Raw genomic sequence first — 15641 nt, 5'->3', positions numbered from 1 at the left:
ACCGTCACAAATGCTAATGTCTTACTTCAGTGTAGAAGACTGTCTAACAGTCAGTGCTCGCTTACATCGAGAAATGCCGTCTACTAGTACATCGTCGATATTCTGCGTCAGAAATTGATAATTTTGGTCTAATTTTTAGTTGTTCTGCAGCGCTATATTCTGCGGTGTGCATAAAAGTGTGTTGTAAAAAACAATACAAATCAACTTCTTCTTAACAAACTGTTTTTTGATCTGAAAGCAAATCAAAATGTAAATAACTTAATTACAGACCAGTGATGATGCTTCACCTCAATAAAGCGAAACGCATTTGGTGAAAAAAATCAACCTTTTTTGTAGTTGCATCGACAGAACAGAAATACCCTCAAGAATTATAAAGCAACCACAGACACTATGGCCACACAAATGAAAAATTTAATGTCGCACATTTTTAGTTGGGAAATACTGTTTAGTTTCATTGGACTGCGCTGTATTAATACGTTTTCAGGAGAGCTTTTAATGTTTCGTGGACAGTTGAGAAAAACGTGGTGCCGGTCACAATTTAGTGGGACGAGGGAGAGAAGGGGGGGGTGGGGGCGGACTTAGTGTAGCTCCGGAAACACGTTTCAAGATCTGGCGATCTTGAAGCCCGCAAACTATGATAAAGATCCTACACCTACACCCTCATCCCGTGTGTAGGAATTGTTTCTCGAATATAACGCCGGATTTTAAGACGAACATGCAATGATGACATCTTCACGCTTTAATATTTGACGGTGAGAGATGATTTCAATCACTTTCCGTCTTCATTTGGCTGCCTGTGAACAGCCAGTTGAAATCAGTGTCCCGTCATTCACGGATACATACTTCAAAAGGTTGAGTTTTTTTCCTTTTGTTATGGAAGGCTTATTGTTGAAGTGGCGACGAAACTTAGATCATACTTGAATGATAGATCCATTATTGCGAATTGCAATACATAAATCTATTTTTCCTGTGGTTTAACCATCATGGTAAGTCTGACGAAAACAAAAAGCAACTTTCACGCAAAACAATTATTTCAGCTTTTAAACAGTTAATACAAGGACGGAGTATACTGTATTTAATGATTATCAAATTGTGTAGTGATGTATCAGATTTGTTCCTGATCATGAAGTTTCCTTCTAGTACAAATATGAAATCTGCCTCCCGTTTTCAAAAAGAATGCACATATGCTTGCTTACGTTGTTGCTATTGTTGTGGTCTTCAGTCCAGAGACTGGTTTTATGCAGCTCTCCATGCTACCCTATCCTGTGCAAGCTTCCTCATCTCCCAGTACTTACTGCAACCTACATCCTTCTGAATCTGCTTAGTGTATTCATCTCTTGGTCTCCCTCTACGATTTTTACCCTCCACGCTGCCCTCCAATGCTAAATTTGTGGTCCCTTGATGCCTCAAAACATGTCCTACCAACCGGTCCCTTCTTTTTGTCAATTTGTGCCACAAACTCCTCTTCTCCCCAATTCTATTCAATACTTCATTATTAGTTATGTGATCACTTCTTGTCCAAACTCTTTATCGTCCACGTTTCACTTCCATACATGGCTACACTCCACACAAATACTTTCAGAAACGACTTCCTGACACTTAAATCTATACTCGATGTTAACAAATTTCTCTTCTTCAGAAACGCTTTCCTTGTCATTGCCAGTCTACATTTTATATCTTCTCTACTTCGACCATCATCAGTTATTTTGCTCCCCAAATAGCAAAACTCCTTTACTACTTTAAATGTCTCATTTCCTAATCTAATTCCCTCAGCATCACCCGACTTAATTCGACTACATTACGTAAATCTATGTAAAGCTGAGATTCTTGTTTTTTTTTAGGGACGGGAAGGTGACGGCTCGTACAGTCCGCCTCAGGAGAATAGAGCCAGACGGATTCGTCATCATGACGGACCGCCGCAGCCGCAAGGCGAGGGACCTGGTAAGTCCACTCATGCAGTCTACCCTATCATTAGCATACCGCTCAACTAACACCACTCTGTTCTCACGCCACTGATGTACTGACTCTCCAATTAAGGTAAGGCTGTTTTTGTTGTCTCTGATACTTTCAACGGCATTTTATTTTATTTTATTTTTTATTTTTTTATTTATTTATTTATTTATTTATTTATTTATTGCTACTCCTCTTCATTTCTCTTCATTTCTGCAACAGCAGTAAGTCCTCATCACAACAAGCACCTTAATCCAAAACCTAACAAAAATGCGTTATTCACTGTTAGCATCACCAGCCGCTGCGGGATAAAGACCTTCACTATTCTATTCCATGCGTTATGGTCTTCAGCTATATGCATCCATGTTAACATCCTCATCTACAATTCGGAGGCCAACATACGATTTATAGTGGAGAGTATTTCTGGTACCGATGTAATTTCTCCCTTTCTCAGTGCAACAGAAATGATGCGAGGAAAGAAAGACCACCCATAAATCTTCATTGTTGTTGTGGTCTTCAGTCGTGAGACTGGTTTGATGCAGATCTCCACGCTACTCTATCCTGTGCAAGCTTCTTCATCTCCCATTACCTACTGCAACCTACATCCTTCTGAATCTGTTTAGTGTGTTCATCTCTTGGTCTCCCTCTACGATTTTTACCCTCCGTGCTGCCCTCCAATACTAAATTGGTGATCCCTTGATGCCTCAGAATATGTCCTACCAACCGATCTCTTCTTCTACTCAAGTTGTGCCACAAATTTCTCTTCTCCCCAATTCAATTCAATACCTCCTCATTAGTTACGTGATCTACCCATCTGATCTTCAGCATTCTTCTGTAGCACCACATTTCGAAAGCTTCTATTCTCTTTATGTCTAAACTATTTATCGTCCACGTTTCACTTCCATACATGGCTATACTCCATACAACTACTTTCAGAAATGACTTCCTGACACTTAAATCTATACTCGATGTTAACAAATTTCTCTTCTTCAGAAACGCTTTCCTTGCCATTGCCAGTCTATATTTTATATCCTCTCTACTTCGACAATCACCAGTTATTTTGCTCCCCAAATAGCAAAACTCATTTACTACTTTAAGCGTCTCATTTCCTAATCTAATACCCTCAGCATCACCCGATTTAATTCGATTACATTCCATTATCCTCCTTTTGCTTTTGTTTATGTTCATCTTATATCCTCCTTTCGAGACACTGTCCATTCCATTCAGCTGCTCTTCCACGTCCTTTGCTGTCTCTGACAGAATTACACTGTCATCGGCGAACCTCAAAGTTTTTGTTTCTTCTCCATGGATTTTAATACCTACTCCGAATTTTTCTTTTGTTTCCTATACTGCTTGCTGAATATGCAGATTGAATAACATCGGGGATATGCTACAATCCTGTCTCACTCCCTTCCCGACCACTGCTTCCCTTTCATGCCCCTCGACTCTTATAACTGCCGTCTTGTTTCTGTACAATTTGTAAATAGCCTTTCGCTCCCTGTATTTTACCCCTGCCACCTTCAGAATTTGAAAGAGTATTCCAGTCAACATTGTCAAAAGCTTTCTCTAAGTCTACAAATGCTAGAAACGTAGGTTTGCCTTTCCTTAATCTATTTTCTAAGATAAGTCGTAGGGTCAATATTGCTCACGTGTTCCAACATTTCTACGGAATCCAAACTGATCTCCCCCGAGGTCGGCTTCTACCAGTTTTTCCATTCGTCTGTAAAGAATTCGTGTTAGTATTTTGGAGCCGTGGCTTATTAAACTGATAGTTCGGTAATTTTCACATCCGTCAACCCCTGCTTTGGGATTGGAATTATCATATTTTTATTGAAGTCTCAGGGTATTTCGCCTGTCTCATACATCTTGCTCACCAGATGGTAGAGTTTTGTCAGTGCTGGCTCTCCCAAGGCTATCACTAGTTCTAATGGAATGTTGTCTACTCCTGGGGCCTTGTTTCGACTTAGATCTTTCAGTGGTCTGTCAAACTCTTCACGCAGTATCATCTCTCCCATTTCATCTTCATCTACATCCTCTTCCATTTCTATAATATTGTCCTCAAGAACATCGCCCTTGTATAGACCCTCCATATACTCCTTCCACCTCTCTGCTTTCCCTTCTTTGCTTAGAACTGGGTTTCCATTTCAGCTCTTGATATTCATGCAAGTGGTTCTCTTTTCTCCAAAGGTCTCTTTAATTTTCCTGTAGGCAGTATCTATCTTAACCCTAGTGATATGCGCCTCTACATCCTTACATTTGTCCTCTAGCCATCCCTGCCATCTGTGGTGTCACCGCCAGACACCACACTTGCTAGGTGGTAGCTTTTAAATCGGCCGCGGTCCGCTAGTATACGACGCACCCGCGTGTCGCCAGTGTCAGTGATGGCAGACCGAGCGCCGCCACACGGCAGGTCTAGTGAGACGTACTAGCACTCGCCCCTGTTGTACAGCCGACTTTGCTAGCGATGCTACATTGAGAATTACGCTCTCATTTGCCGAGACGATAGTTAGCATAGCCTTCAGCTACGTCAATTGCTACGACCCAGCAAGGCGCCATTTATCTTTTGCTGGTTATCTTATGAAGCCTGTACCGTCAGACCTATGTTCTCTAATTATGGAATAAAGTTAAGTATTCTACCAGTTAACTCCTGTTTGCTAGTCTTATTTCTCTGACCTGTTCCAGACCTCACGACAGTTTGCGTGAGCTTTCACAGCGTGCATTTCGGCCTGCTCAAGAAACACGGTGTTGGCACTTATGTCAACACCTCACCATCTCCATATAAGTTCCATTTTCACTGATTCTCTAGTCACGGTCATTTCATCGGACATTCACCGTTCCTCCCAAACGTTACAAGAGTCATTGTATTCCCAACATATAAGTGACGTCAGCGAAATCACTGTGATGGCAACTTGAACAACTGTAAATGTTGTGAATTGGCAGGAGCCAATTCACGGGGTTTGGAGGAAGCCGAACGGCACGCGTTAAAGCTCACGCAGGCTGGCGTGAGGTCTGGAACAGGTCAGAGAAATAAGACTAGCAAAACAGGAGGTAACTGGTAAAATACTTAACTTTAATCCACAATTGGTGAACATCTCTCTTGACCAGGCGCGGCTCATAATTAAAGGCTCTGAGGCGGAGCCGCCCCAAAATACATGTTAAAGTAAATTTTGCAAGAACGTAGTACATAATTTAAATTATCAGGATGAATTCCGCATGTTTCCCATTTCGATTAAAAAACCGACGGTCAACGTTTGTGGAACTGTTTGTATCGATAGATGTTTTCCGAACGGTTAGTAGTGTTTAGGCTGCGCCTTGGAAAGTCCGTAGCTGCATGTAGTAGCGGTTTGGGGGCGTGGCTTCTACATAGTACTGCTCTTTATGGGTGACCCGAAGGCTCAGAGCTTGCAGCCTAAGGATGTCATACCAACCACCACACATTTTTCACGTTCTACTATCTATGTAATAAAGGAATGTAGAGTGGCCGAAACTTCGCTATCCAATCTCTGTCTCTGCACATCTCCACTACACTTCGATGTGTCATTAATCGACGTTTAGTATTATTGTTTTGATAATGTTGTACATAGTTGTTTTGTTTCTGCCATTGGCTATTTTATCCACATTTAGAATTAGTTTGCAAATATCCCGCCAGAGGGCACTAGACTACAGTAACATTACAGTACTGCCATCTAGCGAAAGTTTCATAAGTGATTAGAGGACAAAGCGCGCGAAATTTGTCCCGTTAATTTACTTCCCTTGCTTGCTGATGCTGACTGCTTTTGTTGATACCGTGTGATAACAAGTTTCTTTTTCGGAAGGTCTTTTGCAAGATTTTAGTGAGTTTTACTTGCTTGTGAATATCTGCGACATACCGCGAGTGTGAAACCAGCGCAATATGAATTCAGTGTGCAATTTAATAGGTAAAAACTTGGAACACGGCCATAGGATGAAAGTGAAAGAACTTGGTGCACCCAGACCCGATCTAACGATCAATCAAGAACAGAAACAGTGAAAATCTAGGCAAGGATACAAACGCAGTTTTAATAGAGCAATATACGATGCAGCTGAGTGGTTGTGAAGTGAAAAATGCATTTTTCTGTTTCACCTGTCTTCGTACAAATAGTACTGATAGTGCCTGGACTGAAAGTGGTATCACTGACTTAAAGAATTTTCACGCAAAGGTGAAAAAACATAATTCCAGCGAAAAACATTTAAATGGTATCATTGAGTTTTCAATGCTAGGGAAAGTGGACATTATGTGCCAATTAAACAGTGCTTACCGCCGTAATATAAAGATATATAATGAAAATGTATCAAAAAATCGGTATATTCTGGGTAAACTGATAGACTGTATTAAATTTTGCGGCAAATTCGAGCTTGCCTTAAGGGGCCACGACGAAACAAGAGATTTCAAAAACTCAGGAATTTTTCGAGGATTAGTCAGTCTTCCGGCAGAACAAGAGTGCGTCTTGAAGCAGCACATTGAGAAATCAGAAAACCGTGTTTTCTTAGGCCTATCGAAGACAATTCAAAATGAACTCCTGGAATGAATTTATGAGGTATGCCTCAATCTCATCAGGAATGAACTGTCGAAGGCAAACTTTCTCGCAATAGAAGTTGATGAAACTACTGACTGTGCAAATTTGTCACAATTGGTCCTAATAATTCGCTATGAGCTACTGGGACAAATAAATGAAAGATTTATTTCCTTTGTACGCCAAAAAGATCACAGTGCAGACGATGTAACTGTAGCTGTTCTTTGCGAGCTAAAGAAAATGAATGTGCATGGAACACTTGGAAAACTGATAGCTCAGTGTTACGACAGTGCTCCTGTTATGAGTGGCCTTAAAAGTGGAGTTCAAACTAGAATTAGAGAAGTGAACAGGAATGCTCACTTTATTCACTGTTATGCCCATCAGTTAAATTTAATTGTTGAACGTTGTGTGACGGGAAGTGAACAAGTGCGGATGTTCTTTAGCAACTTGGAAGGAATTTCCACCTTTTTTTCCCGCTCTTCTAGACGTACAGCCATTCTTGACGAAGTAGTGAAGAAGCGTATTCCTACCTGTCCTCAGTCCATCAGATGGAATTTTAAATCACGGAGCGTAACCAGTGTGTACAAATACCGCAAGGAAATTGTTGAGTGGCTAGAAAGAATTATCGATGATGATTCCAGTGATTACAAGACAATAAACAAGGCCACGGGACTGAAAGGTTTCCTGCAAGACGAAGATTTCCTCTTCTGGTTAAATTTTTTTAATACAGTCGTGCCTCATTGTGACATTCTCTTTAATCAACTGCAGCAGAGGAATATTGATGCAGTGAAAACTGTTGAATATGTATCGCACTTTGCAGATTCTGTCCAGCAAATTAGGGCCTCACTTGAAACTGACGATCACTGGGAACAGGTAGAACCAACTGCAAAACGGGGACGTTTCACAGAATCAATAATAGTGTGTGCACGAAACGTTTCCGACCTCATCACAACTCAGATCAGAGAACGATTCAGTTTCAATGATCACTTATAGATTGCACAGCTGTTTGATCCATCGTTGTTTGCAAAACATCAAACTATTTTTCCGGAAAAAGAGCTTGAAATAGCTGTTAATTTGTTCAATTTACAGTCTTCAGATCTACGTAATGAGCTGAACGTGTTGTACAGCCGAAAAGATTTTATGAAAGCGTCAGGTGCTTTGACCTTGTTGAACTTTCTTTACGATAACAACCTGGCTAAAGGTTTTCCTGAAAGTGTAAAACTTCTGCAAATAATAGTAACCTTTTCCATGACCGGAGAGGCAGAACGCTGCTTCTCTACGTTAAAGCGAGTGAAAACATTCATGCGCAACACTATGAATGAGGACAGACTTTGTGCGCTAGCAGTGTGTTCCCTAGAGAACGAATTACTGAATCGGTCAAATTTCAATGAAATGGTCATAGACCATTTTGCTGCGCAGGAGGGGAGACGAGCTGATTTCGTCTATAAACAAATGAATTGAAGTAAGCAAAAGTGCATTCATAATTGATTAGAGGTAATTTCTTTATATTAAGTCCTACTTAGCCTATTAAGTGAAGTGAGTAAAAATGGGTAGTGTCATGTTTAGCCAGTCATAAACGTGATGACATTTTCCGAAACGAATCACTTTTGGTACCGGTACAGTGTGTTGCGCTACAGTGTCACATTTTGTGTACTTTAGCACAACAAACCGTACTAAAAATGACGTATTTTGGAGAGATCTTTAGTGTGCTATTTCACATAAATGCATATTTTCATAATACACAATAAATACGAACTGTTCGCTTCTCAAACATGTGAATTAATATGACAGTTCCACGGATTGCTCATGCCACGCAATCACAGCACAAGACCTGTGACGTCACCAAAACATCACAGTATCGTCATGTGAACTCGTAAACTTCGAGCTTTGGAGGTAAACCACAATAAACGCCTTAAGTTTAGATATGAAAACACCAAAAATATTAAGCAGCCGCAAAGTTAACATTCATCGCATTAAAGATCTCTCCGAGACGCGTCTTTCATATGATTTGCTGCAAAGTGTCAGAAAATGTAATTATGACGTATAAAAACACTAACCAAAGATTGTAACTCGAAGTTAGCTTCTAATGATATTTAATACCTGATTATAGAAGATACAGTACGTAAAATTATGGGTAGAGAAGTGATCTGCCCACCCCCCTCCCCCTGAATTCTTAGTTGTTATGTCAGACTAATCTGCAGCATAACCCGAGGTCTATGTTGGCTCCGATCGATAAATGCCGCAGCCTTCCCCAGTATAGAAACCACGAGCCGCGCCTGCTCTTGACTGTACATGCTTCACAAGATAAATATCAATTGAATACGGCGCCTTGCTAGGTCGTAGCAAATGACGTAGCTGAAGGCTATGCTAACTATCGTCTCGGCAAATGAGAGCGTAATTTGTCAGTGAACCATTGCTATTAACGTCGGCTGTACAACTGGGGCGAGTGCTAGGACGTCTCTCTAGACCTGCCGTGTGGCGGCGCTCGGTCTGCAATCACTGACAGTGGCGACACGCGGGTCCGTCGTATACTAGCGGACCGCGGCCGATTTAAAGGCTACCACCTAGCAAGTGTGGTGTCTGGCGGTGACACCACAGTAAACAACAGAAGTGCATCCAACCATTCCGATGCAAGTAGCCGACGTGCGGTCGCACTGTGTCAAGTTGTTATGTAACAAATCGCAATGCAGTATTTTCTCAAAATAAAGTGTTCACGACATCATCCAGAATGTTCTGAAGAACAAAAAAGTATGTGCAAAGTTTGCCCAGCATACATCGACTCCCTTACAAAAACGACGAAACGTGAATGCCTGCTGTTACTGGATTGAAATGCAAAACGCGGACAGTTCATTTCTGGGACAAATAATCACAGCCGACGAGACTTGGTGTTATCAATACGAGCCTGCCAGAAAACGACAAAATACAGAAATTCGCATGAAGGATCAACGCTTTGACGACATATTCCACATTCAAGCTAATGTGACGCGACAGTTGAAAAGCGTTCTAAATAAGGGCTTTTCTCACAGTTTCAATTCGTTGTATGAACGCTCTGTGCTTTGTACTCAAGTGGGACAGACTATGTGGAACACCTGAAACATTAAAATCATCCCCTTAAGGTTTATCTTTTTTATTGATGTAGTGTCGAAACTTTTTGGACTGACAGGGTATGTGGGAGTGAATATTTTGCCCGACTCTCCTTGCAACTTACGCTCTCAGAGGTTTAACAGTAAACGTCTCCATGATGCACAACGCCTCTCTTGTAGTGTCCGGAAAAGGAGTTTGATAACCATCTTCGTAAAGCTCTCACGCTTATTAAACTATCTCCTGTGACGAAACGCACCGCTCTTGGTTCGTATCTTCTCTACTCGCCTACTAATGCTACCTGATAAACGTCTGCCGAACAAGTGTTTTCCAAGCCCCTTATGACGCGTATGAATTACATTTTCTTAAAATCTCAGCCTGTGGTCTGCTTTTCCTACAGTCAGCTATACGTGAATACGTGAGCATTCACATTATGTTGCTCGGACGGTTACTCAATAAGTACTGTACCGTTATTACTGTCACAATAAGATCGTTACACGATTTTCCACATTTCTGTGGTCTAACATATAAGTTCTGTTTCAGTAGCTCCGCCCACAAATGAGTACTGCTTTCATTTATCGTATGTTATATATTTGAGAATCAGTGGAGGTACACATTTCTTATTGCTTGAGTTAAATCAGACGCAAAATGTTGTACCTCGTCTCTGTTAAAGTTGTGCCTTATTTGCTGATAACAAGTGATTGTTATATGCATTCAGTAAACGTAAGCACCAAATTCCTAATGTACTGAGTTGCACCGTTAGTTAGGTCTGGTTTACTCCACTACAGTTTTGCTGAAGTTCTTCCCATAGTTTGGATGAGATGTGCCAGGACTTCACAATTATTATACAAATGAAGCAACTAGAAGGGGAGGAATAAACGAAATGAAACGACGGGTTGACAGGGTATGTGATTACAAAACCAAGACGATCTACAAAGAACTTGGCGATGAAAATGGAACGATCGTATGGCATTGTTGGTCGTGAGGCCCCATTCGGGTTCGGGCGCCAAGTGCAAGTCTTATTTCAATCGGCCCCACATTGGGAGACTTGCGGCCGATGATGAGGATAAAATTATGATGAGGACAACACAACACCCAGACCACGAGCGGAGAAAAATCTCCAACCCGGCAGGGAATCGAACACGGGCCCAGTATATGGTAGGAAAGCACGTTACCACCCAGCTAAGCAGGCGGACAACTTGGCGGTATAAGTCCACTTATCAGTATAAAGTTTCACTCCCTCTGGCTTGGATGCCTGCATTAATTCCATTTGGAAGTGGGTCATAAAGCTGTTGTTTCCTCTTTTAAGCAAGACGCTCGAAAGCAGTTGTAACTGATCCTCGATATCCTGGATAGTGGCAGTGGGATGGAGTCGAGTCCGCTCTGGATCCGCACATGTTCTTTCAGGGTCAGATCTGGGTGTCTTGGTGGCCACGGGAGCACCTCAGCATCGCTCATAGTTCATAGAGACACGTGCCATGTGTGGACGAACATTATCCTATTGAAAACTGGCACCATTATGCTGTCCCGTAAGAGGTAAGACTTGAACACCCAAGTTGTCCGTGACATACCGCCGTCAGGGTACCCTCAATCACTGTCACTGTGTGTCCGCTGCCTCTGGACCACGGGGTCCCAGGTTCGATTCCAGACCGGGTTGGGGATTGTCCTTGCTCGGGGACTCGGTGTTTGTGTTGTCCTCATCATTTCATCATTATCATCATTCGTGACAGTGGCTAGATTGGACTGCGAAAAAAAATGGTCAGTGTCAAAATTGGGACTTTGTACGTACGCTGATGACCGCGCAGTTGAGCGCCCCATAAACCAAACATCGCCATCATCACTGTCATCTACAGAGCTATCAAGTATGACTTCACATCACGGTTGATAGTGATCGGACGGAACCCTGACGGCACAACAGCACTAACACAGCTCTACCTCTCCAAAACATTGGAAGAAATGAAGCACTACCAGGTTGCCACTGTACTCGCCAGCGATGGTTATCCAGGGTAGTGCACAACCGAGCTTCGTAGCTGAACACGAAGAGACGCGCTATTCATTAGCAGTTCACGCTTCCCAGCGGCAGTACGATTCCAAATGCGTCCGTTTGTGCTGTGGTGTTAACGGTATCCTAAACGAGGCGGTAATTCCCTAGACCGGTTTCTGCTAGTCTCGCGCCAGGGATGCAGGATGATACAGACTGTTGCAGGCAGTCCATTATTGTTCTCCTATGGAAGGCGCAGATGTGTAGGGTGGTCGACCGGAAACTTGACGACTAGTATGCCTGCCTTAACGTTCCCATGCAATTCAACATCGGACCAGTGTAACATATGGATGTCCCACAAATCTGGATACTGCGCGAATCGACTTGCCGCCTGGACGAACATTCACAATGAGACCCCAGTCTGGTGCTGTCAACCCTGTCTCACACGATTACGCGGCATCTACGTGTCCTTCATAGTGATCACTCAACATGTGCTGCTGGTCACTCCTCTAACATACCCTCCTATGCCTGGTAACAACACTCGTACCAACAACACTAATGCACTCCAGTGGCTGTTCTTCCTGTCACCGAGAATTGCTACTCTTATCATGTAAATGCTCGCCAATGGTGTGTACATCTACATCTTCATTTATACTCCGCCAGCCACCCAATGGTGTGTGGCGGAGGGCACTTTACGTGCCACTGTCATTACCTCTCTTTCCTGTTCCAGTCGCGCACGGTTCGCGGGAAGACCGACTGCCAGAAAGCCTCCGTGCGCGCTCGAATCTCTCTAATTTTACGTTCGTGATCTTCTCGGGAGGTATAAGTAGGGGGAAGCAACATATTCGATACCTCATCCAGAAACGCACCCTCTCGAAACCTGGACAGCAAGCTACACCGCGATGCAGAGCGCTTCTCTTGCAGAGTCTGCCACTTGAGTTTGCTAAACATCTCCGTAACGCTATCACGCTTACCAAATAACCCTGTGACGAAACGCGCCTCTCTTCTTTGGATCTTCTCTATCTCCTCTATCAAGCCGACCTGATACGGATCCCACACTGATGAGCAACACTCAAGTATAGGTCGAACGAGTGTTTTGTAAGCCACCTCCTTTGTTGATGGACTACATTTTCTAAGGACTCTCCCAATGAACCTCAACCTGGCACCCGCCTTACCAACAATTAATTTTATATGATCATTCTACTTCAAATCGTTCCTTACGCATACTCCTAGATATTTTACAGAAGTAACTGCTACCAGTGTTTGTTCCGCTATCATATAATCATACAAAAAAGGATCCTTCTTTCTATGTATTCGCAATACATTACATTTGTCTGTGTTAAGGGTCAGTTGCTACTCCCTGCACCAAGTGCCTATCCGCTGCAGATCTTCCTGCATTTCGCTGCAATTTTCTAATGCTGCAACTTCTCTGTATACTACAACATCATCCGCGAAAAGCCGCATGGAACTTCCGACACTATCTACTAGGTCATTTATATATATTGTGAAAAGCAATGGTCCCTGATCCCATAATACTCCCCTGTGGCACGCCAGAGGTTACTTTAACGTCTGCAGACGTCTCTCCATTGAGAACAACATGCAGTGTTCTGTTTGCTAAAAACTCTTCAATCCAGCCACACAGCTGGTCTGATATTCCGTTGGCTCTTACTTTGTTTACCAGGCGACAGTGCGGAACTGTATCGAACGCCTTCCGGAAGTCAAGGGAAATGGCATCTACCTGGGAGCCTGTATCTAATATTTTCTGGGTCTCATGAACACGTAAAGCGAGTTTGGTCTCACACGATCGCTGCTTCCGGAATCCATGTTGATTCTTACATGTACGAAGTCACACTGATATACGTCTATGTCTTCCGGGTGCTTCACATATTTTTTCAACCAGTGAAGTTGTATATATATATAGGTCCACACGAACTATCTTTTCAGCTGTTTGCACGAAGGGTGTGATTTCATTGTCCATAAAGAACTTTCTGTAAATACTACTATTGCCGTCTGTACTTAATAAAGCCCGTAATTTATGGAGTCATTCTGAATGTGTTCGCAGGCCGAAGTTCCGTCTGGGGCGATGGTGTTCCTCTGGTGCTACGTGGACGACGAGGGCCGGACGGTCAACAGGCAGGTGGGTAGCCGCAGTGCACGCGACAGCCGCACACCTGTGGCGTCATCTTTTAGGTTCAGATTTGCAATTTTTCAGCTGTTATGCATTTTCCTGATACGATTTCTTGTTTAGTGATCGTATTGTCTGTGATTAATTTGTAGTTGACCTCTCTACTTCCCTGTTGGTGTGTCTATTGATGTTTTTCCCTGTTGGTCGATAATTCAGTTTATTTTATGACTCTCTTTTCATTGTTGTTACACAATCTCTCCATTTATTTATACATTATGTGGTTGCTTCATTTGTGCTTTTCACTCCTAATTCTTGTCTGATTGTTGTGCTCCTTATCATATTAGATAGTCTACAGCCAGCTACACTACTGGCCATTAAAATTGCTACACCACGAAGATGATGTGCTACAGACGCGAAATTTAACCGACAGGAACAAGATGCTGTGATATGCAATAGATTAGCTTTTCAGAGCATTCACGCAAGGTTGGCGCCGGTGGCGACACCTACAACGTGCAGACATGAGGAAAGTTTCCAACCAATTTCTCATACACAAACAGCAGTTGACCGGCGTTGCCTGATGAAACGTTGTTGTGATGCCTCGTGTAAGGAGGAGAAATGCGTACCATCACGTTTCCGACTTTGATAAAGGTCGGATTGTAGCCTATCGCGATTGCGGTTATCGTATCGCGACATTGCTGCTCGCGTTGGTCGAGATGCAATGACTGTTAGCAGAATATGGAATCGGTGGGTTCAGAAGGCTAATACGGAACGCCGTCGGGATCCCAACGGCCTCGTATCACTAGCAGTCGAGATGACAGGCATCTTATCCGCATGGCTCTAACGGATCGTGTAGCCATGTCTCGATCCCTGAGTCAACAGATGGGGACGTTTGCAAGACGACAACCATCTGCACGAACAGTTCGACGACGTTTGCAGCAGCATGGACTATCAGCTCGGAGACCATGGCTGCGGTTACCCTTGACGCTGCATCACAGACAGGAGCGCCTGCGATGGTGTACTCAACGACGAACCTGGGTGCACGAATGGCAAAACGTCATTTTTTCGGGTGAATCCAGGTTCTGTTTAGAGCATCATGATGGTCGCATCCGTGTTTGGCGACATCGCGGTGAACGCACATTGGAAGCGTGTATTCCTCATCGCCATACTGGCGTATCACCAGACGTGATGGTATGGGGTGCCATTGGTTACACGTCTCGGTCACCTCTTGTTAGCATTGACGACACTTTGAACAGTGGACGTTACATTTCAGATGTGTTACGACCGTGGCTCTACCCTTCATTCGATCCCTGCGAAACCGTACGTTTCAGCAGGATAATGCACGACCACATGTTGCAGGTCCTGTACTGGCCTTTCTGGATACAGAAAATGTTCGACTGCTGCCCTGGTCAGCACATTCTCCAGATCTCTCACCAATTGAAAACGTCTGGTCAATGGTGGCCGCGCAACTGTCTCGTCACGATACGCCAGTCACTACTCTTGATGAACTGTGGTATCGTGTTGAAGCTGCATGGGCAGCTGTACCTGTACACGCCATCCAAGCTCTGTTTCACTCAATGCCCAGGCGTATCAAGGCCGTTATTACGGCCAGAGGTGGTTGTTCTGGGTACTGATTTCTCAGGATCTATGCACCCAAATCGCGTGAAAATGTAATCACATGTCAGTTCTAGTATAATATATTTGTCCAATGAATACCCGCTTATCATCTGCGTTTCTTCTTGGTGTAGCAATTTTACTGGCCAGTAGCGTACTATTCTGAAAAACATTTCCGCAGATTTTATTCTGGGTTCATTTCATAGACTATAATTGGTATTGTCTTTGTTTTCTAGAAGTTATTAAGATCTCTGTCCTCAGCTTTCTATTCAGTGTTCTGTATTTTGTCTCATTAATGTAACTGAATCTTTCACTTTTTTCGGTAGGTATTTTACGTTTGTGAAAAGATAGTATTTCCTAA

General features: G+C 43.1%; 1 protein-coding gene across 1 annotated transcript in view; it reads left to right on the top strand.

The window, feature by feature from the left end:
• LOC126181231 (pyridoxine/pyridoxamine 5'-phosphate oxidase-like) overlaps nucleotides 1–15641 on the top strand; it is a 228068-nt gene that overhangs the window by 163108 nt on the left and 49319 nt on the right. The window contains exons 3-4 of the mRNA XM_049924754.1: nucleotides 1842–1941; nucleotides 13607–13681. Coding sequence (XP_049780711.1) covers nucleotides 1842–1941; nucleotides 13607–13681 — 175 coding nt within the window. The remainder of the gene's footprint in view (nucleotides 1–1841; nucleotides 1942–13606; nucleotides 13682–15641) is intronic.

Source organism: Schistocerca cancellata, chromosome 1 (assembly GCF_023864275.1).
Source record: "Schistocerca cancellata isolate TAMUIC-IGC-003103 chromosome 1, iqSchCanc2.1, whole genome shotgun sequence".
In the NCBI taxonomy this organism is placed as follows: Eukaryota; Metazoa; Arthropoda; class Insecta; order Orthoptera; family Acrididae; genus Schistocerca; species Schistocerca cancellata.
The sequence above is the reverse complement of the archived record's forward strand: the minus strand, read 5'-3'. Positions and strand labels throughout refer to the sequence as shown.